The sequence below is a fragment of the Opisthocomus hoazin genome, chromosome 3 (genome assembly GCF_030867145.1).
Source record: "Opisthocomus hoazin isolate bOpiHoa1 chromosome 3, bOpiHoa1.hap1, whole genome shotgun sequence".
NCBI lineage: Eukaryota > Metazoa > Chordata > Aves > Opisthocomiformes > Opisthocomidae > Opisthocomus > Opisthocomus hoazin.
The window spans coordinates 71,836,984-71,861,792 of record NC_134416.1 but is presented as its reverse complement, the minus strand read 5'-3'; the positions used below and the strand labels follow the sequence as shown (position 1 = coordinate 71,861,792).

Here is a 24,809-nt window from a genome sequence, read left to right as displayed (position 1 = left end):
CGTGTCATCCTGGATGTTTTCATCAGAAAAGTTTTCCAAACAGTGATAAATATTGGTTCATTAATTTACTGGAAGTGGGTATTCAGTGAGGAAGAATATAGAGATTATATGAAGAGAGAAAAATATAATGAGTGAATTTATTTATCTTCATCAGACAGGGCAAGCTTTCTTCCAAACTTTTACTGGACACCTATATTAATTGTACCACATGGCTTTGTGAAGAGATCAGAGAAAGTCTCTGTCCTTGTGACAAAATTTATAGGATTTTAAATAGTAGCTCCATTTTAGTGCAGTGGAGAGCAGAACTAAATTGTGTAGGATGTCTTGAATTAGGTGAAGATTTTTGTTAGCCTCTGTTCATAAAGCTCTTACAATTTTTTTTTCACCCATTTTTACATCTAGTCCTTTGTTACTGGAAAAAAATAAATAATAAAATTCAGAATACATTCCTTCTGCTATCAGGCTGCTAACTGACAAATTTTGCAAGATTCCCAGAGCTGTGTTTTCCATCTTTGATCTTGCAAGGGCTCAAAGGAAACAAATTAAAAATGTATTAATTTGAGCTGGATTTGAAACAGAGGGGTGCAAGGGAATCAATTTTTGTGAAATGGAAATTACAAAATCAGTAGGGGGAAATCAATTATTTTTGAGTTTTAAAGAGGTTAGTAGACATAATGGAAAATAGAATAGAATTAGTATTAAAAATAACTGTAACACTTATGATTGAGGTGCAATTCTGTTTTTGATATGTCTCCTTTCTGTTGGTTTGGACAGCAGAATATATTCTGCTCAGTAAGAGGTGAGGACTGCTTTTATGTTTCCCTTGCCAGCAGAGGAGGACTGGCAGTGGGTAAGAGGAGGGAGAGGAGAGTAAAAGTGGCAGGAGAGCATCTGGTGTCCTAGGGAAACTTTAGCTAGCTGAACCATTGCAGGAAGACAGCCCTTCTGGTAGAAGTTAGAAGGTTGTGTCTTTTTTAATGGAAACAGCATTGTCTTAGGTTTTGGGGGGTATTAAAGCTGTCCTGCATAGTGGCTGCTCCTGCACAACTCCAGTAGGCCAGATAAAGAACATTCACTTTTGACAAATACTAGAACAGTAATAAAATCAAAGCAGTGTTTTTTAAAGCCTCCGTAACCTTTATATATTTTGCTCCTACAAAAACAAGTATTGACCATTTGTAGGTGAATGCAATAAATCATGATGATCTGGATCACAGCGTTGCTTGTTGCAGTTTCTGTTTGAATGTACAATACTTCTCGGCTGTGATAGGCTTGTCTTACCTGTAACATAATACATTCTAGCTCTCTCTATTCGTACTTATTCCTTTCACTGTGACATCAGAGGAGGGATGTTCTGTGTTTAATTTTCACTGAAAATATTGTCAGTATACTCAGTTGTCACTACCACTGTAGACTTCTGGTGGCATATGTCTTTTTGTTGACAAGATTGTTACAAGGTAAATACAGAACTGCATAGGGAGCATCTTTTCTTAAGACTTTTGCTGCTGTACTTTTGCCAATATTATTCTACTCATTGATGATATTTCATAAGCTTTTCTCTGTTCTTAAATTTACTATGTGACTGTAGAGTTCTCACAGAGGAGAAAGGGTTAAAGACCTTAACAAGTATTGAGAAAAATTATTGGTACCATCCCAGGTTTAGAAAGCTGCAACCAACCACAACAGACAAAAACGGCTTACCAGTCCATGTTGACTTAGCTATGCCTGTCAGGCTGCAGTTTGGCAAAGTTGTGTTCTTACATGCAGCCTACTAAGTCCTTAAAAGACTTCTGAGGGAAGCTGTGGTCTTTGTGCACTGCAAAGACGGACAGGAGATTGTGCAGCCTACTTTGTTGACACTAACATGGGGAAGGGAGACTGGAACTGAGAGACAACTGTGGGGCCAAGAGGTAGGGAGCAGGGAAGATGCTGAGAATCAGAAATCAGGTTAGCTGCTAAGGGCTTTGGAGGGAACAGAAGCCTCTTGGGATAAAAATAATAGGGAAAAGCTTGGGATTATAGACTGGAAAAAGGAGTTGAAGGGGACAGAATTTGGATAAGAATTCCCAGAGAGTTAAAATAAGATTGAGAGCCAGCAAAGAGTTGAATGGGGCAGGGAGGGCTGCAAGAAGTGGTCAAGAAAGCTGAGTATGGTGGAACACAGAGCCCGAGTTTGAAATTCAAGCGGCAAACTCCAGCTGAGGGTCTAAATCTAGTTTAAAATCAGATTAAGACTGAAATTTAGAGGCAGGATGGCAGGCCCGATAAGTAGGGAGAGAGACTGGGCAAGGAACGTAGGAGTGGAAAAGGAATAAGAAACAAAAAAGTTGAAATTAGGACTGGCTGGAATGGTTGCACGGAAGTGTAGGCAGAGCATAGAAACTGAACACAAGATTTTAGGGTTTCACTGTTCTTTTTTCTATTACTATGTATCTGTAAAACCTACAGGCAAAATATGTGCCTTGTCTTCCTGTTAAGCGGTTGTACAGCTCGTGATAGCTCCTAGTTACTCTCAGCGCAAGCTGATGAGGTGTGCAACGATCTAAAGGTTCCTTTTGCTGATGTGTGCAGCTGTCTCTATAATTGAATTATCTTTCTATTAATTTTCTTTAAAAAGAATGTGCTTGTGAAAATGCTAAAACTCTTACATTGTGGCTAAAAATTCAACTGTTGAAAACCTGCAGCTTGCTAGGATCTCTACAGTGTACATTTGTTCCCCCACGTGCATTATTAGGACACCATTGCAGCCCTAGCTTTCTGCAGGAAGGAGACATAGTAAGTCTGCTCTGGGCATGCAATACAACTGTAAAATAAAAGAGGCAGTTTTCTATTGCGGTCTTTTTGACTTAAACCAGAAAAATATACATAACAAAAAAGGCAGTAGGAGTTTTGAGAAAGGTGGTCTTGTGTATAAGACAGTGAAGTGCCAAATGAAGAAAAATAATGAATTGCCAGAATTATTTGGTATGCTTTAGAAATCTCTCCGAGTGCGGTTTTCAGAAAAAGATAGCACTTGTTTTTGAGAAGCAAATTTATTACCTGAGCGAAGCAGAGCAGGAATTCTCAAACTTTTTACCTCATTGCTTTCCCACTCTACTTTTTAATACAAATTTGCCCACCACACCTCCCTAATTCGTATACTTAATGGTCCACAAACCAAGGCATGTGGAAGACTGGAAGGGGCAAGAGACCCTCCATGCTCTTGCTGGGGAGTGGGGCGCTTGGGTTGCTCTGAGCATCCCCCAGCCCTGACCCCTCCAGTCGGGGCGGGCAGCGGCTGGCTGTGTGCGCTCACCCCATGGTACCAGCTCCAGGGAAGCCGTCAGTACCAGCGGCTGCACAGAGTCCCTGGGGAAAAAAACAGAGAGAAGAAAGCAGCTGGAGGCCACCTGGTTATAAGCTTGTGTGCTGCTGCCTTTTCCTCACAACTTGTCTCTGTTTATTGCTATCCCCATCCCTCATTTGAAAACTTCTGTGAGAAAGTTTATAGGGTGAGTGTAATCTCTAGTTATAAACATTTCTGTAGGTTTTTCAGGTCACCTATGGAATTTAGAATTACAAACTATAATCTTTCTCACAAAAGTCTTAAAAAGGTTTTAAAAAATTTAGTCATTATCTTAAACATTTAAAAATGGATGAATCGAAGTTTTCCAGATTAAATTGACAGCAGGTTTAGGTCAGAACCTCACAGCCCACATCTTACTCACTTAAATGCCTTTGTAGATGTAGTTCTTTCTGTATTAGCATAAATGTAGATCATATTATCTAATCATTTCTTTCTGTAACTGCTGCTATATTTTTCCAGGTCAGTTTTCAGACTGTAAATATTTATACTTTTTTCCAAGATGTTTTTTTCAATGTAGCTAGAGCTTTTTGTGTTTAGAACAAAAACCTGTATGCTGGATTTCCCCTAGGATACACATGTATTTCACTAAGTATATATGAGAGATTCTAAGTCTGAAAAAGAGACTTGTCAGGATCCAAGAATTAGCTTTGAGTAACCATACCAACAGTACAACAATCTATTAGGGGCCATCTGCTGAAAATGAACCAACATATGGATACCTAAAGAAATATTCAGCATTATTGTTCAGTCTTTGAGAGTAAGAAAGAAGACAAGAGTTTGAAATTTGCTTGTGTTTTGGATTTTTTTTTTCATTATGAATATTTATCACTGGACTAAGTAATCCATGATATTTACAGTGCAGTGTAAATTATTCAGGTATATCTTCATGGGTTATTAATATACAGATACAGTATTTCCTAAAGCGATATAAGTGGAAACACAACTATTTTATTACTTTTTTCCCCAAATAACTATAACTATGAATTTTAAATCCAAAGATTCAAAAATAGTTAGTGTAATCCTGGAATCCATATTTAGATGTAAAATAAGCATCCTGTTTTTCCGAAGAGCTGAGCAGCCAACATACCAGCCAGGCAACAATAGCAATCATATTTCTAAATTTTACATTCATATAAATATGGATTGGGGAGCTAAATATCAAGCTCCTGTCACAGAAAGAAGCTGAGCTAATGAACTGTACATCTAGGAGAAAAATCTGCTTTTGAAGTAATTTATGTATGTAAATTTCTGCATGGTACAGTTTGATAAGGTTAAATCTCAGTAGCAACAAAAACAATGAAAACTGTGTGAAACCTAACTGTTCATAAATGGTGCTACAACCATAATTTCTGTGTATTATGAGACTAATGGGTGACAGAGAAATAAAGAACATGTTGCTATACAGTATGAGGCAATTTATTCCTGAATAGCTTGAAATTGGATTGTAAATGTAATCAAGTGCATTGATGTCCCAGCTATTTGGTAATGATGTAGTACGCTTTCCCACAGAATTGTTCATTACAGAAAATATTAAAGTCTAGATATTTTAATGTTATCTCAAACAAAATCAGAACATTTCTTCCAGACAATTCAAATCCTTTGTGCACTTGTTTCCTACAGAATAGGATCCCTTTTAGCTCTACAGATAAATATTCACATCCCTGGTAGAAATTCCTCTACACTTATGACCCGTGAAACCTTGGGCTAAGCAGAATCATTTCTCTCAAAGGTGAATTTCACCTGCTTTGTTGAAGAGATATGCAGCTCAAGACAGCATACCTAGCTTTGACTACAGCAGAGTGCAGAAGATAATATGATGCCAAGGTCCATTTCTAAGGCTGTTCTCTACAACATTGTATAGGAAGAATGGTTGGTTCTTACGCTACCAAGTCTGATTTCTTTAGTGTTGTTTTGGTTTTGAAGACTACAGTGTTTTTCATTTTTGTCCTTTCAAGAGAGTTTTGTGAAACTAACCATGTTTTACTGCTCTGTGCTCCCTAAGATTGAATTAGCAATGTTAGTAAAACAATCATGTCTCCAATTCTCCAATGCATTATAGCCGTGATTGAGGCTCGGGCTTTCAAAGATGAGGAATTTTATGATTTCTTTAAGCTGTCACTGACTCTCTCCCTATCTCCAGCCTCTGTAAAATTTCTACCTTCTTCTCCCCCTTGGGAGCATCCGCCTAGGATGTTCCACGCATCTTTTGTATGAGTTGGAAAAGGAGAAAGGTGTTTTCTAAATGGATAGCTTCTCCTGCCAGCAAAGCATAGAGTCAACACATCCACATTTGCAATGTGGTTATTGAGAGCATGAGTCTGCCCAAAGATGCTCTACAATTATCCTGAGCAAGAGTCAGCAAAGAAGCCATGTTCTAGAAGTATGTGCTTTAGCAGGCTAGTGACTGTAGCTATTTAATTCTCAAACCCAAACTTTTTGGTCCTGTCCAACTGTCCATTATTATCAGTAGTACCACACACTCCATTATCCTGGAAAGCAGCAAAAATCATCAAGTTCTCAGACTGCAGGGTTCACAGTAGATCCTCGCAGAAAACAAATTTATTTTTTAATTTATAAGTAGATATATAGCCTTTCATCGAATTAATCAAAGTACCTCTAAAATAGTAAAATGTCTTCAGGATAGGTTTTTACTGCAAGTAACTTACTGGTCAAAAAGCTTGCTACTACAAAATATGCTTTTTAAAATGTTATCACTCCCTCATTAAAACTAATGTAATTGCAGTGTGAAAAGTGTTCCCAATATTAATCATAGGACCTATTATAGGAAATACTCATAATAGCTGTTGAAAAAACATTGTGGAGTTATTGGAAACAAGTGCATAATGTGTTTTCAATAGTCCTTTTTTTCTCATTCCATCACACAACAGAAATTAAGAATGTGTTACAGAATAGTCCTCTAAAATATTAATAGCTTTAATAACTAAAAGATTGATATCTCCCTTGGCCCACATATGGTAAAGTTCATCCTTCTGCCCCTGACTCTGCCTCACCAAGCTCATGGCACCATCCCACCTATGCTGACCCATGAAATGTGAGGGAGCAACCCTAAGGCACTTCCCAGTCAATCATACTGGGAGAAAAGAGAGAGTAGTTTATGCAATGGAGAGAAGATACTGAAGGCAGGTTTAGGAGTAGCTATATGGCCCCTTTTTCCAGCCTTGCAGACTTTATCATTTTTTTCCCACAAACTCTGTTATTTTTTCTCTTTCCCCTCCAGTTCAGAGGGATGACTCCTATCAGCATGATTTCTGTGTGCACCAGGGAGAGGAACATTGGGTTTCAGATTTCTGAGGGCTTCAATAATTGCTGTCAGTGCTATTCATTTAATGGCATAAGGTCTAAGCAGCTTCACAGAGGAATTCTTTAAAGTGGGTTTATCTCTACAGATTCCATCCCAAGAATCTGGGGAAGGGACAACTGAAAAAAAGTTACTGCATTGCATTGTTTATCCAGCAAGTGCCAGAAGGCAAAGGACAGATTTGTCAGCTAGACTCGAAAGGGTTGATCTGCATAAAAGAAACCAAAGCTGCCTTCTTAAACAGAAAAAAATCTAATTTTTCAGGGAAAAAGAAAACATATATTTATCTCAAAACCTATAAATAGATACAAAAATGCTCCCAGCCTTGCTATGCTTCTATGAATTCAATGAATAATAAAAAAACCCCACAACAAACCCCATGAAGATTTAGCTAATAGATCTTCCTTTAAATTTAAAGACATTTTGTTCTGACAAAAAGTTCCTGCTAACAAAGAAAGTAACTCTGAGAAAAAGACAGGAGGAAATGAACTATTGAATCCATGCTGGAAAGCTATTTGTGGAACTCAAAGAGTACAAAGAGAGTTGCATCCTGGAGAAGAGGGTAAGTATTCATATATAAGACTCCTTGACCTTGGTTAAGAACAGAGTTCTGCTTTAAGGTCCGTATCATATACATTTGCAGAGCTGGTTTCTAATAAGGTAAGAAATAAAAAAATGTTTGCCTCAGCCTTAACTACAAAAAGCAAGCCTAAAATTTACTTGCTGCTGTTTGCGAAATCGCCAGGTGATCCCATAAACTGGGCGAGGACAGGGTCCTGCAGGGCACAATGGATGTGCTTTAGAAAGCAAATGAAAAAAAAGCCCCACAAAAGGTCTATGAGACAATAACCAAATGGACAGTTGAAGTTGCCATGGCAGGTAGTACAGCCTGTGATAGTTCTGGAAAATCCCTGAGAGTTTCACGAGCAGAAACTTCGTCCCAGAGCTTTAGACAGATTTTACATCTCCTGCGTTCAGACCACAAGGTCCATGGAAGATAAGGACTTTGATCTTGAGCTTGTCTTCGTGGTCAGAAGTTTTCAGAAAAATTTTGATTTGCTCACACGGTGATGTTGCTGAGGAGGAAGTGGCCTACCAGTCTGTGTTCTGAGCGAAATTGTTTTGAGGACAGATAGCTTCATATCTAGATATCTAGTCCAGACTGGTAGCAATGGCATTTATAACAGTGGGCAGATCTGCCAGGATGAGACAGATTCACCTATCCAATCACAGATGGTGCAAAGTATTACTCACAGATGCTGCTGTACGAGAGCTTGGCTTCAGCAAGGAGTCAGGAGCACTTAAAAAATGGATTTTATTAGCTACGGTGCATTTTTCCCAAGGCTGATTTACTGCATGCTGGAAGAAGGATGAAAAAGAATCTTCATTTGAAAGAAGAATGTTATATTTGATTGTAAGGAGCCTCAGTTGCTCGTGACTTTCTTTTGTCAGACAGAGACATTGTTGGATTCACAAGATCTGAGTCAAGACTCCTTCAGTGCATCTGGTGTTTCCCAAGGAGGGAATGTGCTGAACTTAAGGAATGCTGGTGGGTGGGAGCGAAGACTGGCGAGCGGGAACGCTGGGCTTCCTGAGAGTGGAGGGGTGGAGATCAGCAAGCCTTTTGGAATTGCTGCTAGTGGTAGACCAGGAACATTTCTCAGAGTAAATTTATGTTAGGACAAACTGCTAGTCACTGGCAGAAGCAAAAAATAATTGAATCTCAAAGTCTCATTCTGAAAAGCCAGCATTTTGGTGGAGAGTTCTGCCTCAGAGCTGCATAACTGCAGTGGCTTTGCCAAGGACAGAGCAGGGTTGTGCTGGGGGTGTGAAGCAGCTTCAGGAGCCCTGCCTTCAGCCCATTCACCCTGCATGCAGCATTGGGAGTGCTGTATTTACAGAGCTCATTACAGCAGCGCAGATCGCTTCCTCAGGTTATCTTACGGGCTTTGTTTTCCTTGCCTTCCTCCTGGCTGTCTGGCAGAGGTAAGGGATGAATAATACTTGCTGCCAGTGACAGCTGCTGTTATGCACCTCTCCCCTTCTGTCCAGAAAAGGGCCATTCATGATGTAACGCAGGAAAAAATGCTCCAAGGAAGAGCTCCACTCTTCGCTGGATTTCTGATTACTGATGTTTTTGGGTGTTGTTTACAAGGAATTTTATGGCTCAGTAGAATGGAAGGAAACATTTCTGGCAGATTTATGTTTCTCAAATGCGTATTTTCACCTCAAGTTATTTGTCTTCATGACCTCGGGGAGGGGGGGGGACATGTGAGGATGGGGAAGGGACAAGGAGGGAAGGACGCATTTCAGAACACTAACTTCCCTGATCCTAAATTGTACCCAAGATAGGTGGGATGAGTAGTGCTTTGAAGGTTTGTGTCTCTGCCCACTGGCTACTGAGAGAGGTTAGATGCATAATAGTTAAATAGCCCATTTCAGTAAAATAAACCTCATCAATTAAAAGGAAATACCAACCAAAATATGCCAAGAAAAAAAGTTACCTAACCACTTAAGAGGGAGAAAAACAAATTTGGCTTGAGCTGTCTAAATTTCATCTAAATCCAAATTCTCTTTGGACTTAATTCCCTGTGGTTTTGTCTCCTATGTCTCCCCTCACACTAGGAGCAGTACTAGGTACCTTTCACCCAAGTCCTGTGTAGAGGCATTCGAAAAGAGGTAAAAAATGCATGAGCTTTTTCTACAGAGGTAACCTCAGTGATTAACAGTCCTTTTTCAGCTTTGACTGTAACTTGGTAAACAAATCAAAGGTTAGGCACAGTTATGTTTTCCCAAAGAAGATGACGGACCAAACTGTGTCTGAGAATCTTTGCTTAATATCTGATTTCCTTTTAGCTTAACAAGCAATCACACTGCAACTGTCTTCCTCCCCCTGCACCTCCCACCAAGACACCTTTTCCTTGCAAAGTTCTCCTTGCCAAACCATCCAGCAGCGAGATGTGCCACCATGAAAGCTGCCCCTTTCCCTTCACACTCCGTCTCCAGGCAGGCCTTGTGCTATCTCTGATGAGGTGGACATACTGCTTTATTACTGCTGCACCAGGCGGAAAGCAGCATTTTCTGGTCCTTTACTTGCAGCATATTTTTCTGTGTTGCTATTTGTATAACAGTAGAAATAATATAGGGATTGCATGCAGCTATACAAGACTGTAACACATGGTTTGGATTGTTCTTTTTATTAACAAATCTCAATTTGGTTTTTTTTAACCTAAAATTTGTGCAAAATTAAAAACATGTTGCATGTGCATAAAAGCCTCTAAGTTTTGCAATACAGAAAAAATATACATCATGCCTTTCTGCTCCATGGGAAACAGAGGCAAATGTTAAACACACGCACACAAAACCCCTCAAAAATGAACTTACCTTTTAATGCCTTGCAAGTGTGTTTTCCACATCCAAGAAGATTATGAAAAAGTGAACACTGTAGATCTTAATGAAAACTAAGTTTCTTCTTAACTCCAACTTCTCTGTAATATGTAATGAAAGTTCTTCCACGTTGGCATACAGGAAGACCGTAGTGGCTCTCTAGAATTTTTTAATTTTCATTTTCTAGGAGTTAACATTAAACCTGGACTTTAACATTAATATTTAAGAGTCCTCCCAGTTTCTTTTTAGAAGTCAGAATGCAGTTTAGCTACTTCTAATAAACATGAAACAAATTAAAATACTTTTGTGTCTTCTTGCTTTCATCTTCTGATATTTCTGAAACTTATCTTTATTCATTGTTTAAAAAACTTTTTATTAGCAACCTGTGTTTTTCTCCCCATATAGGAATACATCTGTACAGGGATCTATCTATGGCTCATGAGAATCTCCTCCCTTTTTGTTTTTCTTTTTTGTTTTGTCTCTCCAGATCATTAAAGACCAGAAGCTACTGGTGATAGTTGGAGGGATGCTACTGATTGATCTGTGCATCTTGATTTGCTGGCAGGTTGTGGATCCTTTGAGAAGGACAGTGGAAAAGTATAACATGGAGGTATGTCCTTAAGCCCAAGTAATACTTTTGGTTGCATATCAGTATCTACAGTTTTCTGTAAGACCAAGCTGAAGATGCACTAGATTATATGAAAGCAGGACAAGCTCTGTGTTTGGAGGGAAGAAGGGTTCTGTTTTTTAAAAGCAAATAGAAATTGGATAACTGCAACCAAAAGAAATTGCATCTGTAGTTGAAGGTGCCACATTTTCACATCTCTTGTGAGAGATTTTAGAAGGAAGTGTTGTAAACACAGGAGAGTCCTCTGCTAAGATTCTCTATCAGAGTCTGTTGCAATAAATAATAGATTATCAGAACCTATTAGCAGATTTCAGTAAGAGCTTATTCAAGATAAGTGCAGGAGAGGTCACTTCTTAGACTGCATTCTTTGTGGAGATGTTCAGGAATTAAGTTACATACTGCTATATTTGTTTTCAGTAATAGTGTGCTCATGCACGCATACTGATTGTTCCTATTTTAATGTCATTCCCAGAAAGGTCGTGCTAGGTGTTTTGATAGGGAGGAGGTAATAGCTTAATGCCCCTTGTACAAATTTTACAGCATTCTGGTAGATTTCTAGAAGTAGAGCTTTCTGGACAAACTGACAGCAAGAAACATGGCAGCAACAATGCAGAACTAGGAAATAAAATTGTATCTGTATGCAGATTAGTAGTGTTTGAGAGTTTATTACCTCCAACATAGAAACTAGTGGTATCTGAAAACTAGATCGTATGAGGACAATCTAGAAGTGTTACTCTATTCTCCAATACTTGACAATCAGTAAGAAAAAGAATGGTTGTTTTCTGAAGTTAACTTTTGCAAGAAAGTTATGATATTTTATTCCATTGTTTTTACTTCATTCTTACTTTGCGGTATAGCTCTGAAATTTAATTAGGAGAAGATTTTACTGTTTATTTGAATACAATTTGTAGAAGACATCTTAGAACGATGGCTCCTCAACTGCAAGGGATGCCTTTCAAGAAATCGTTTTGGAGTCTGAAAAGATTCCTCTCAGTCGTTCCCTAGAGTTTGAACGGTTTTTGGAAAAGAGTCCCCAGTTATTACAGTTGTCAATAAAAGATGGAAAACGTAACTGAAATTTGTCTTGTGGAGACACTTCTGCTCTATGTGTGTAGAACCTGAAACAACAGCAGCTTGTTGGTAGCCTTGTTTACTTCATTTTGTTCCAACTGCATTGCAACTGATATTTCAATTATCAGTATTATTAACTGTTTCACTGCTCATATAAAACCAAACATAATATGATGAGTAGTCACATAAATCCAATTGAAATAATGCTCATTTCAGTGCTGCGGGTGAATGAGCTCAAAGGACTTCTACTTTTTTCCCTGATCAGGGGGAGGCCATAATTAAAGATCCTCGTATCAGGTCTTAGCAGAATCACTCAAGTGAAAATTTCTGTAGGCAGCAGCAGTAACATGAAGTTATCAAACAATGAATACCAGATATTTGAAAAATAATGTTTATTGCAGTTTTAAATGATTGCAGTTTCCATCCGAACTTATCAGTGTATATTCTTTGGTCATGTAATATATACCACTAAGAACTTAGTGTGCTTGTTCCATGTTTGGTGCTAACTAGACCGTGGGGTTTGTTGCACACCAGTTACCTGAACTTTGTATCAGAACTGGAATTCTCTGAGAATTATGTAAGCCCATACAAACTCACATTCACTGAATGCACGCACAAGAATATGTACTATCTTGAACACGCAGCATAGAATTGCCTTAAACTTGCTGTTAGAGCTCTTTGCTATTACTGTAAGTTGTGCAGAGTGCTTTTATAAGCTAATGGATTTGGGAAGGGAAGGAAATGAAAGAATTATGCTAGCAAATTTGGTCATTAAAATACTGTACATATGTTTTTATCTTATATAAGCAGTAAGGTGGACTGCAATTTGCTTTCCTGAAGCAGACCTCTTCGGGTCTCAGAAACTCCTTTGTAAAAGCAAATGACAATTGTATTAGCTTTTTTAAAAATTATTTTAGTTTGATTTTTTAATTTTAGATTTTTTAAATGCATTCTGGAATGGTGAATTCTTTAGTTGAGTTTGCCTGAGCAGGTATTATCTTTCATGTGTTTGGAAAGTATTTGTCACATAGTAAACACTACTGGACACAAGTTTCTGTTTTATTTCAGGAATATTTTGTCATGTATATTCCTTGTCTCGCTTCTATGAAATAATTTTAAAGGGATATTTTGTCTCAGTTTAGGTTGTTCCAAATGATAGAAATGTAGGCTCCAAAGTTAGGAACACAATCAGCCATTCTAGCTAGTGAACCATTTGAGTGCTGTTTTAACTATGAATACTCATTGGCTTCCTGTGTGAAAGTTCTGTATTTGGCCACTGTCAGGTGGTCTACTGTTAACCGTGTCTTATCAAACAAATCAATCAAAGTAACCAAGACAACGAGCCTAAAAACTGATAGTATTCTTTGCTGTTTGATGTTCTTAACAAAATAGTTCATCTGAATAACAACACCACCAAATTATCAAGCATTTTTAAAAAATCCAGACACTTCTTCTGTTGTTTGTAAAGTCAAGCTATCCATGCCTTAAAAGCTGAGGATGGACAGTCTTAAGTCTGAAAATACAAGGGGAAGTGAAGCTACTTGTAGTGACTCTCCACCCCTGACAAAAGGAAGAAATCAGATGGGATGCTGGGTCTGTCAGTTTTCAGACTGGTCTCTAGCATCCTGATCCTAGATGTCACATTTCCTTATGAAAAACACATCTATGGCTGCCATAAGACATCATGGTAAAAGTTTTAATGACTGAGCCGTGAAACATCCAGATGGTCCAGCCATCAGTAGTTGTTTGGTATATGATATATAGACAACAAAATTGTTGGATAAAAGCAAATAGGTTGTGGACAAAGACAGGGACCACTTAAAAATTTCTATAGATCTAAACTGATCTCCAACAGAGGAACTATAAGGTTCCTCCTGCATACACTTCATACAGAGTACTGTAGGCATGATTCTCACCTAACACAAAAACATTTTCTGACACAAAATGCTTATCAACTTCAAGCAGCAGTGTAAAAAAGGGAAAATTATCCATAACATTACCTCTGTTCATCTGTTTTGCTTGTTGCATTGGCTGCAATATTTCTCCTTTTGCTAATGTTTCAGACCAGTGAAAAGACCATTCACATTTTTTCTCACTAGTTTTTTTCTAGACTGAACTTGGAATTTGCTTTTTTCAGTGTAATTCACCTTGTTTGTCACAATCAGAATGCTCTGCAGGTATGATATGATCTGATCTTAGCTAGGTTCCTGCTAGACTAAGTTTCTCCCAGTCATGTGAACTGGAATGCATCCGCCCTCGCCGTCCCGCCAGCCGAGTTCTCAGGCTTGACAGGCCAGCTTGTGACTGTGGAAGAGCTTTGCCATGGTCGCAAGGCTCTACTGCCTTTTTCCAACCGTCTGGATTCTGGCCTGGTTTCTTAAGAAGGCAATGTTTATGGGCAAGGGTGCCCTGTGTTTTTTTTCCTACTGCCTAACAAACTTTGTTTACCAGTTTCAAACCTGACAGAGCAGATGCAGCTCTTAAGGACATAGCACTGCTGCAGACATGGTGGTAACAGCCAGCTGTGTGGAGGAGACGTTCCGATAGTTCCCCTCTCCCTAAGAAGAGGGTCACAGAGTAAATTTATCCCTCTGTCTAAACATTACAAATGACCTGCTACAAGGGAGCTTCACACTTAATTAGACACAAAGAACCCAGCCACAAGACAAAAATACATAGGAGACGGGCTTGCTCTAATTTCAGTTGCTCACTGATACACCTGCTTTGGAATGAAACCACGATCTGAATCAGCAAAATCCTTTTACAAGATGGAATCTGTTCTCCATGTGCAATAGCAGTATCATAATTCAAAGACGTACCTACTACAGTTCAGTAAGTCTGTGTATAGGCATATGTTCAGACTCACCTCCCCCTTGTAATACAATGATGTAGTAATTCTTTTAGCTTGAAATCCTCTGATTGGCTTGTCTTCTCCCAACACAAATATCTGTGACACAGAATCACTGTGGCCTTGGAAGGTAACCAATAATAATGTTTAATAAACAAGAATTTGTTTACTATGGGAAATGGACTAGATTTTATAATTCCCAAGGTATGATAGACTCAAGAAAAGTAATTCATTGCATAATGAATGCCAATATTTCTTGTAAAATTTTAAAACCTGTTTATCCAGGGCAGCAATCTTTGTGTTCCTTGATGTCTTAGTACCAGTTATGTAGTTATCTGTGTGATGTTTCCTCTTATCCAACCATATGATAACATTAGCAATATTTAAAAACAGACTTCATTCTGGTATCTGAAATACCAGTGTTTAAGGTTTCACACTGAATTGTCCTGGGATGGTAATAAATACGAAATGGAGAAAAAAAACAGAATAAAGTGCAATTTTAGAAGGTACAGGAAAGAAAACCAGACCAGTGAGACAACATCCTATTTGGGCTTATAGCACTGATGTAGAAATAAAATGTGGAAACTAAGAACTTCCAAATTTATATGAGGACGTTGCTGTAACAAAAATACTAATATGCAGGAAAGATTGATTAGGCCATGCCAGTGGCACAGTAGTACAGTCTGTTAAAGAAAAGTCAGAGTAAAAGCAAATTAACAAATTGATCATTTCAGTGAGTGGGGCAGAATTCCTGTGCTTTCCAAGTGTATAACTATGCTATTGGACACATATCACTAACCAACAAGCCAGAAGGTCAGCTTTGACTGATATGTTGAAGGAGTCATAAACACTGCAAGAGATAAAAATGACGGTGTAAACTGGACAAATGTACTGCTCAGACTAACTCGTTTAGGAGCAGTGACTGCTTTGTAATTCAACAGATAAGAGAACCCACAAAGAGAGAATTAACCCTTGGTTTCATTCTGACTAGCATACAGAATCTGTTCCAAAGTGTTGGTATCTGGAGGACTTTTATGTAGCTGCAAATACATCGTTCTTAGATCTGATAGCTTTGAAGAGGCAACAACCAAAAAAGATCAGTAGAATGGTAATCAACTTCAGAAAGGGAACAAAATGAAACCGAGGAAGCCTCTTAAAGAGACGCTAAATAGGACACCATGGAGAGTTAAATCTTTGCAGGTGGCCTAGATAGTATTAAGAATGTCACAGAATCACAGAATCACAGAATAGTAGGGGTTGGAAGGGACCTCTGTGGGTCATCTAGTCCAACCCCCCTGCCGAAGCAGGGTCACCTACAGCAGGCCGCACAGGACCCCGTCCAGGCGGGTCTTGAATATCTCCAGAGAAGGAGACTCCACAACCTCCCTGGGCAGCCTGTTCCAGTGCTCCGTCACCCTCAGAGGGAAGAAGTTCCTCCTCATGTTCAGACGGAACTTCCTGTGCCTCAGTTTGTGCCCATTGCTCCTTGTCCTGTCACTGGGCACCACTGAAAAGAGTTTGACCCCATCCTCCTGACACCCACCCTTCAGATATTTGTAGGCATTTATAAGGTCCCCTCGCAGCCTTCTCTTCTTCAGGCTGAACAAGCCCAGTTCCCTCAACCTCTCCTCGTAGGGGAGATGCTCCAGTCCCCTCACCATCCTCGTAGCCCTCCGCTGGACTCTCTCAAGTAGCTCTTCATCTTTCTTGAACTGGGGAGCCCAGAACTGGACACAGTACTCCAGATGAGGCCTCACCAGGGCAGTGTAGAGGGGAAGGAGAACCTCCCTCGTCCTGCTGGCCACACTCTTCTTGATGCACCCCAGGATCCCATTGGCTTTCTTGGCAGCCAGGGCACACTGCTGGCTCATGGTTAACCTGTCGTCCACCAGGACACCCAGGTCCCTCTCCGCAGAGCTGCTCTCCAGCAGGTCCACCCCAAGCCTGTACTGGTGCATGAGGTTGTTCCTCCCCAGGTGCAGGACCCTGCACTTGCCCTTGTTGAACCTCATCAGGTTCCTCTCTGCCCAGCTCTCCAGCCTATCCAGGTGACGCTGAATGGCAGCACAGCCTTCTGGTGTATCTACCACACCTCCCAGTTTGGTGTCGTCAGCAAACTTGCTGAGGGTACATTCTAACTCTTCATCCAGGTCGTTGATGAAGAAGTTAAACAAGACTGGGCCCAGTACTGACCCCTGGGGGACACCACTTGTCACCAGCCTCCAACTAGACTCAGCGCCGCTGATGACAACCCTCTGAGTTCTGCCATTCAGCCAGTTCTCTATCCACTTCACCGACCACTCATCCAGCCCACACTTCCTCAGCTTCCCTAGGAGGATATCATGGGAGACTGTGTCGAAAGCCTTGCTGAAGTCAAGGTAGACAACATCCACGGCTCTCCCTTCGTCTACCCAGCCAGTCATGTCATCGTAGAAAGCTATCAGATTGGTCAGGCATGATTTCCCCTTGGTGAATCCATGCTGACTACTCCTGATAACCTTCTTTTCTTCCACTTGCTTCATGATGGCCTCCAGGATAAGCTGCTCCATCACCTTTCCCGGGATGGAGGTGAGGCTGACCGGCCTGTAGTTCCCTGGGTCCTCCTTCTTGCCCTTTTTGAAGATTGGAGTGACATTGGCCTTTCTCCAGTCCTCGGGCACCTCTCCTGTCCTCCAGGACCTCTCAAAGATGATGGAGAGTGGCTCAGCAATGACATCCGCCAGCTCCCTCAGCACTCGTGGGTGCATTCCATCGGGGCCCATGGATTTGTGGATGTCCAGATCGCTTAAGCGATCCCTCACACAGTCCTCCTCAACCAAGGGAAAGTCATCCTCTTTGTAGGCTTCTTCTTTTACCTCCGGGGCTTGGGATTCCTGAGGGCCAGTCTTAGCACTGAAGACTGAAGCAAAGAAGGCATTCAGTAGCTCTGCCTTCTCCGTATCCTCTGTCACCAGGACACCCGCCTCATTCAGCAGTGGCCCCACGTTGTCTCTAGCCTTCCTTTTGCTGCTGATGTAGTTGAAGAAGCCCTTCTTGTTGTTTTTGACATCCCTTGCCAGCTTCAATTCCAGGTGAGCCTTGGCCTTCCTCGTCGCATCCCTGCATGCTCTCACTACGTTTCTGTACTCTTCCCAAGTGGCCTGTCCCTCTTTCCACATTCCATGGACCTTTCTCTTCTGCCTGATCTCCGCTAGAAGCTCCTTATTTAACCATGCAGGTCTCCTGCCTTCTTTGCTCGATTTCTTTCTCAGGGGGATGCATTGCTCCTGTGCATGGAAGAAGTGTTGTTTAAAGAGGTCCCATTGTCCTATGGGAGACACAGAGTAAATGCATGCCGCACATCAAGACTTGAAAGAGAACAGGCTCAGCATGACGAAACAGCAGGAGGACATCCTTCAAAAAAACAAAGTTGTGTCCAAATGAGGAAAACAGAAAGGATCATAAAGTCTGGGAAGTTAAATGTAGAACACAAAGCAGTCTAAAAAAAATCTTGCAAAAGACAAAAAAATGGATAATAAATCTTTCTCTGAATATAGGTAGCAGGCAATTTGCCAGGGAATCTTTGGGGACAATTTTTGATCAGAATGTAAGAGCATTACTTGCAGAAAACTAAGTCATGTAGAATGATTAAATGATTGCTTTGCTGCTTTGTTCAGCAAAATTCTTTGTGGGAGATCTTGTGGAGATTGCTATGCTAGAACCCTTCTGATGAACTCGCTGAGGAGTGACAGGAGTTGCTGGTAAGGATAAAGAAGCTGATCAGAAATAAATCACTGGAAACAGATTATGTTCTCTCAGGCTTTCTAAAGCAATTCAAAGGAGTAATAGTCAAACTACTGACAGCAGAATGTAATCATTAGCTCAGAACTGCTTTGATATCAGAGTGAAAAATTGCAAATGTCTTGCCATGTTTTCAAGACAAAGTGGAAACCTCAAACTTGTAAGTTAGTGTCTGTAGCAGGCCAACTTATAAAAATTATAATGAGGAGTGGAATTAGAAATAAATATGCTACCCTGAGGAGGAGTTGACATGGCACTTGTGAAGAAACAAAATATTCAAAAATACAGTGAAATCCTATGAAGAAGCCAGCAGGCATGTGAAGAGAAGCTGACACAGCCTGCTAGGTCTCCAAAAAGGACTCAGCAATTCCTTTCATCAAAGGCTTTCATGGAAATTAAATAGCCGTGGAATAAGAGAGAAGCGCTTAAATGGCTATAAAATTCTTTAGAACAAGGAAACAGAATTAAGGAATAAATAAAAGTTCATTTTCCAGGAAGGCGGGATGTAGCCCATAGAATCCTTCAGGACAAGTTCTGGTGTCTGTGCTGGGACCTGTGTTGTTCAAAGGAAGAGGAAGGGAATGATGAGATGACCAAATTTTAGTGGTTATAGTAAGAAAATAAAAACGAGGGCTGATTGTGAAGAATTCTGGAGGGACATTGAAAAGCTCGAGATAAAGTGAAATGGTCTTTCCTGATTGCAGCTGCAGCAGCAAACTAAAGATTCTTATCTTGTTTGCTATGCAAAGTCTTACTGATATAGAGGAAAATGGCATTTTAAATTTTGATTTTAAGTTCAGCTGGAGGAAACCTGTAAATAGACTAGGTAAGTTCAGTATGTATTACATCTCTTTAAATAAGACAGAATAAGCCTGACTTAAAATAATTTCAACTGTGTAAGTATTCCATTCAAATAACTAACCCAGAATAAAACCACAATATTAACTGACTCAACACAACTGTGTGAACACCCAGTGATGTTGAGTATATTCTCGGTAGATGGATGCGAGTGCAACAAGACTGGAAGAATAAGTGTCATTCCTGTGTATCCATATTGTCTTTTCAGGGAGACTACTCCTAGGGTAGTACCTGAAGAAGTGAACATTCCAGAGATATTATTTGGACTGTGTGTGAATTCAACTAAATATACAATTCTAGAAGTTATTCACAATAGTAATGCCAGGCCACTGATAAATGAGAGTTGTGTGGACATGACTGAGTTGTGATGTAAAGAAAAATCAGGAAGGAGTTCATATGTTAGATGTGAAAGAAAAGAAAGGGTAAAAGCATGTCCAAGGTGAGCATGGTGCTGTACCCTAACAGTTAGACTAGTTAACTAAGAGCAGAGGCTACCAAATATAAAACTTTTCTTTACCATAGTCTTTTGTGTTGTGAAATTGACTTGACTCTGCATTTTTAAACAAAAGATATGTGAAAATTGGAATTCTATTGCACAGATGTAGATCAAGTATTGTTTTCATAGAAAATTTTACTTAAGTCCTAGATTAATTGCCTGCATGCTTTTCCAGGGTTCTTTAATATTCTTTAATATTCTTTTAAAATATTTTATTCATTTTGTATTTTTTTTTTATGTTCTTGATCAGTCATGACACTGCTGCTGTAAGAACTGGAAAATACTCTGGTCCAAAATTGTATACAGAGGAGGAGGAGGGAGGTGGTGTGTTTGTATACACATGATAAAAATGTGGGAGTAACATAGGTCTGTAAATGGTAAAGATGTCTGGTTCTAGTTCACATGCTCAAGTAGATTCATGCAGATTCTTCACCGTTTTGTAACAATCAGATCATGTTGTTTTCTCTTTCTGCATATGCATATACGCATAAACAGATGTATTTAAGGGGTGTTGTTTACATTGTGTGGTTGGGCTATTCAGTCAGCTAACAGCTGGATTAGAGAGAACTTTGTGAAACATGCATTATGAAATGAAGAATATAATAGGCTGAAGTAGTTTCTGGGGGTGTTCAGCCTAATGCAGGTCAGAGCTTGTTAGTCAATTTGTTCTCTAAATATCATTACTCCCATCTGTTTCCCCTACTATTTTTTAGATAAATTTAATTTCTTTCCTTCCAATTTGAAATATTACAGACTGCAGGAGCCAAATGTCTCCTGAAATCTGTAGCCTGCTTTCAAACCCTGCCATTGTAGCTCACAGCAGGCGGCCCGCCAGCGGTAGCTGAAACTGAGAACTCTTACTTGCATCTGCTGGGGCCCACCAGTGGTTGGCAGCCGTTTCAGAGAGGAGGAAAATGAATGGCCATTAGAGTCAGCTGTAAACCTTCTGACACCCCAGAGGATCTAGAGCAGGTCCAAAGTAAGAGTAAATATTAAAGGGCAAAAGCTGGTTTACTTCTTTTTCTTGTTTGTCATTGGTTTCCAAGGAAACAGAACAAAACGTGAGAACTGGGAGCCAGCAGCTGAGATTGACTCAGCGGGTGGCTAGTCCTGCTTCTGTTCCCATGGAAACACGTATCGAATTGGCAAAAATAAAGAAATAGGGCAGGATCAGTTCCAAAATGGCAGGATAAATGGCTGCTGCTTCAGCTACTTAATAAGATGAGGCTTGCTGTATTTATTCCTCTTCAGTAAGCCATTCCAGTTTTAGTTCTAGCTCCATTATTCACTTCCCAATAAACGCCACTTCCCAACATAGGAACCACTATCGTTGAGAAGACTTGTAATTCCTCCTGTTCAGTGGCTTGCTTGCCACACTTACTGGCACAAATACTTTCCAAGGTAGATGCTAGAAACATGTAGTACACACCTGAGAGTTCATCTGTCACGCTTAAATTTTCAGCCATGATTCACAATGAGTAGTGACTTCAAACACACGGTTGTGTATATCACATAATGGTTTTATATGCTCAGTATTTGAGCACTTTTGCTATTCCCATAAATGTCAGGGGTTTTTGACTCCTGCTAACTGTTTGCAGTTCAGTGTAATTGCTAATTAGGCACTGTGTGTAGAACTTCCTTTTTTCAGTTTTGGAAGTACTGCTTTTCAGTCCCATTGAGCACCAGTTATTTTTCTTTTAGGGAAGAAAACCTGAATCTTCCACATTTTACTTTTGCAGTATCATTCATTACTATATATCTGTCTATTTACTATACAACCTTATTTTCCTCTTCTCTCTTTGGTAGACTGACCCAATCTTATTAAGCTCTTTTTCCTGTGACTTAGAAACTCTAAAGCATCCTTTTTAGTTAAGGTGACAAATATAGCATATTTTAGAAGATCTGTGTAATGCTTTTATCTATTATTCATCCTTTTCCTTATGTTTAGTGTATTCTTTTTCACTGTTATACAACATTAAAAATGTTTTGGGGCTTTACTGTCGAAATGATTCCCAGGTAACTTCCACACACTAAGACTCCAAGAAAATGTATAAGTAGTTCCACTGTTTTTGGGTGAAAAGGGCTTTACAGTTACTGAAATCAAATTCCATTTATCATCATATGGTCCACTCAGTTACTCTGCTCATAGATCTTTAGACTCAGTTAACCTCAACATTCTTGCCTGCATATTATCCTGCACGTGCTATTGAGCAGTACTGATTTTAGTTCAGAATTACGGTTCTTATAGTGAAAGTATTATTCCTAAATATGGAAGCATGATACTGAGTTTTTTTAATGCGTAATTATTGTTGCTTGTGCTGCTGTTATGTAGTTACACTTCTGGCATGTTGCTGCTGCTTTGTGAACACTTTGCTGTATGTCCTCCACTTATGACGACTCAACTATCAGAGGTACCCAACAGGACCCATCCTTTCCACTGTGTTTGGCAATCTAGGCTACTGTTCTCCCTTTGGGATTTCAAGGTATAATCCTCAGTCCTAAGAAAAATAGACTATTGGAGGAAAGGAAATCAGATAGCAAATATCTAACACTAGTAAAGTCATTACATATGCGTGGATTAAAAACAGCGATTTACCACTTTTGGTAACAATACTTCTGAGACTGTTGTGTATAGTGTGAGACTGCCAGTAAATGATTCACAACGTAATCACCATTAAAAGCAACAGACATATCATCTATCAGTGATACCTGGCTGGTTGGCACAGAAGTCACTGAGGCAATTTTGTTCATCTGCTGAGGAAGCTCAGTATATGATAGACCCAGCAGCGCTTCTTCACTTTAAACTTCAAATACATAGGATACATTCATTCAGATTTCTTCCTCTGAAGACTGAGGCCAGAGCCAAAGTTGACATAGATTTTATGCTCCCTTATAAGGCTGCAAACAGCTACAGAGTTTCTGTAGGACAAGACTGATTTTTTTTGGCAATCAGGAACTGACTACCAAATAGCAGTATACCTGGCTTTAGGATATTTTAGCATTCGTTCAGCAGTGCCACACTTGCAAGTGCCTAGAAGCTCGCCTCCTCACATGCTTTCCTTGTTCTTTCAGAGATAAATCTCTGAGAGATCTATGGACACATTTTTACTTGAACTGCATATTAAGTGTCAAGATTTAGAGGCATTATAATCCAGACAGTAACATTTTTTGCTCTTTTGTCAGTGATTTGAGTAGTTCTTAATATCACAAGCAAGAAAGACAAGAAAACTCTTCCTCCATAAAATGCCAAAGCCTGATTAAGAAAAACTACCAGAAAACACTCTAGAAACTGATTAAACTTCCTTATTGCATTCTACCCTGGCCATTCAATGTTCAGCGCTTTCTAGCCCTGTATCGCCTCTCTGCTGTTTGCTGGAAGCAAACTCCACTGTCTAGAGAAAGACAGACTTTAATGCTTATGTCAGAAAACAGATGCCAATGCAAATGAAATGAAGCATAATGACTTACTCCAAGAATATGCTGAGGCTGCAATATAGATCAATAAAATCTTTCTACCAGACTTCTCTGAACATAGTAATTTCTGTGTTAAAATAGCTATTTAGGATAACAAATTGCCTAATGTAATAAATGTTTCTTTGGGGGATGACTATTCCCTTGTTCCTTCAAATCTTTAATAGCCTGATACTGAAAAGACACATCCTGGGTATCCTGGTACTCCTTTAAAACCATTCCTTTAGTCATGAGCAATGCTATGGAGAAGGCAAACCTCAGCTTATATTAGAAGTGATTATAGTCAGTAGCATTCACCTGAAATGTCCTGAGTTCTGGCCAAGACGTTGTACTGAAACGCGTTAATGGCAGTGATGGATTAGTCCTGCTGTCAACGGAGAGAAGCAAGCCGTCTGGTCACCTGCCACAAGATCTTTATGCAGTGCTTGACCATGAAGTAGTGCTCTCTCATCTAAAAGATGCACCTTGGTGTTGCACTAAAACCACTTTAGTGCTGCTCAAATTTAATAGTTACTAATATGCTTTTACTTTGAGGCAAAGTGCCATGTGGAGTGCTTCTGTTTCTAGCACACACAGGGAGACAGTGAATTAGCTGGACAGCATGGGCACGTACACAGACATTCAGCAGATGGCACAGTGCTGGAAACTTCACCCATGTAAAACAGACTTCATGCTGGTGGAGAGAGGGCCTGAAGAAGAACTTCCACACACAAAGCCATCTTCTTTATGTCTGTGCGCTACAGGTCATTTCACTTCTGTATTTAGTACTCCTGGATTCCTCACTGTTGCTAAGCGCTCTTATAGACCAACATCCATAAGTAGTACTACACCATATTTGTACCCAAACCTTGAAGACTCTGTTCCACCCTGGAAACACAATGCAGTATTAGTTATTTATACCTTATAATCTAGAAAACACCAATACAATGTGTTTGGACATGAAAATACAGATATTTTGAAAACTATTTTAAAAAACCTGCTAGTACTAGCACAGCATATTTACTGCAAGTGCCTTAGGCCATTCTCTGCTTGTGTTTCCCAGACAATAGTAAATCAAGACCTTTGGAAGCCTATATTTTATATAGGTAAAGATTGCTTCGCTTTAGAGGGTAAAGTTGTTTCCTTTCTGATAAGCATACTCTAAAAATTCAAATGTATATTTCATATGGAAGTGCTAAAATGCTTTTCTGGGATCTGCCAAACACTAGAATGGACTTTTCTAGAACAATTGCAGGTTATCACAGATCTCCTCACTCCCACAAGAGCAAGGATTGTTTCTGACTTAGCTGTCTTCAGCATCAGTATCCACCAGAATGTGTTTATGTATATGTATTTTTATTTTAAAACATCCTGCTGTATATTCTTCTCTCCCTGGAGAAAAGTGAAACATGTAATAGCTGTTAACCACATTGTTAATGGGACCAATATGCATTAGCAATTCTTCAGTGATATATATATTGTTAAAAGCTCTAAAACTGGGCCTGAATCACCCTAAAGTCTACATTCCAACCTGGTTTTCTTCTTATGTCTCCAGCAGCTGCTTTTCTAAATATTTAAGTGTGTTGCATATAGATGTACATATATATGTATGAATGAGTGTGTGTG

The 24,809-nt window shown here is 39.6% G+C and overlaps 1 protein-coding gene across 1 annotated transcript in view; it reads left to right on the top strand.

Annotated features, from left to right (window-relative positions):
* The window catches only part of GABBR2 (gamma-aminobutyric acid type B receptor subunit 2), a 497,433-nt gene that overhangs the window by 346,732 nt on the left and 125,892 nt on the right, over positions 1 to 24,809 (top strand). Inside the window, exon 13 of the mRNA XM_075416661.1 lies at positions 10,540 to 10,662. Coding sequence (XP_075272776.1) covers positions 10,540 to 10,662 — 123 coding nt within the window. The remainder of the gene's footprint in view (positions 1 to 10,539; positions 10,663 to 24,809) is intronic.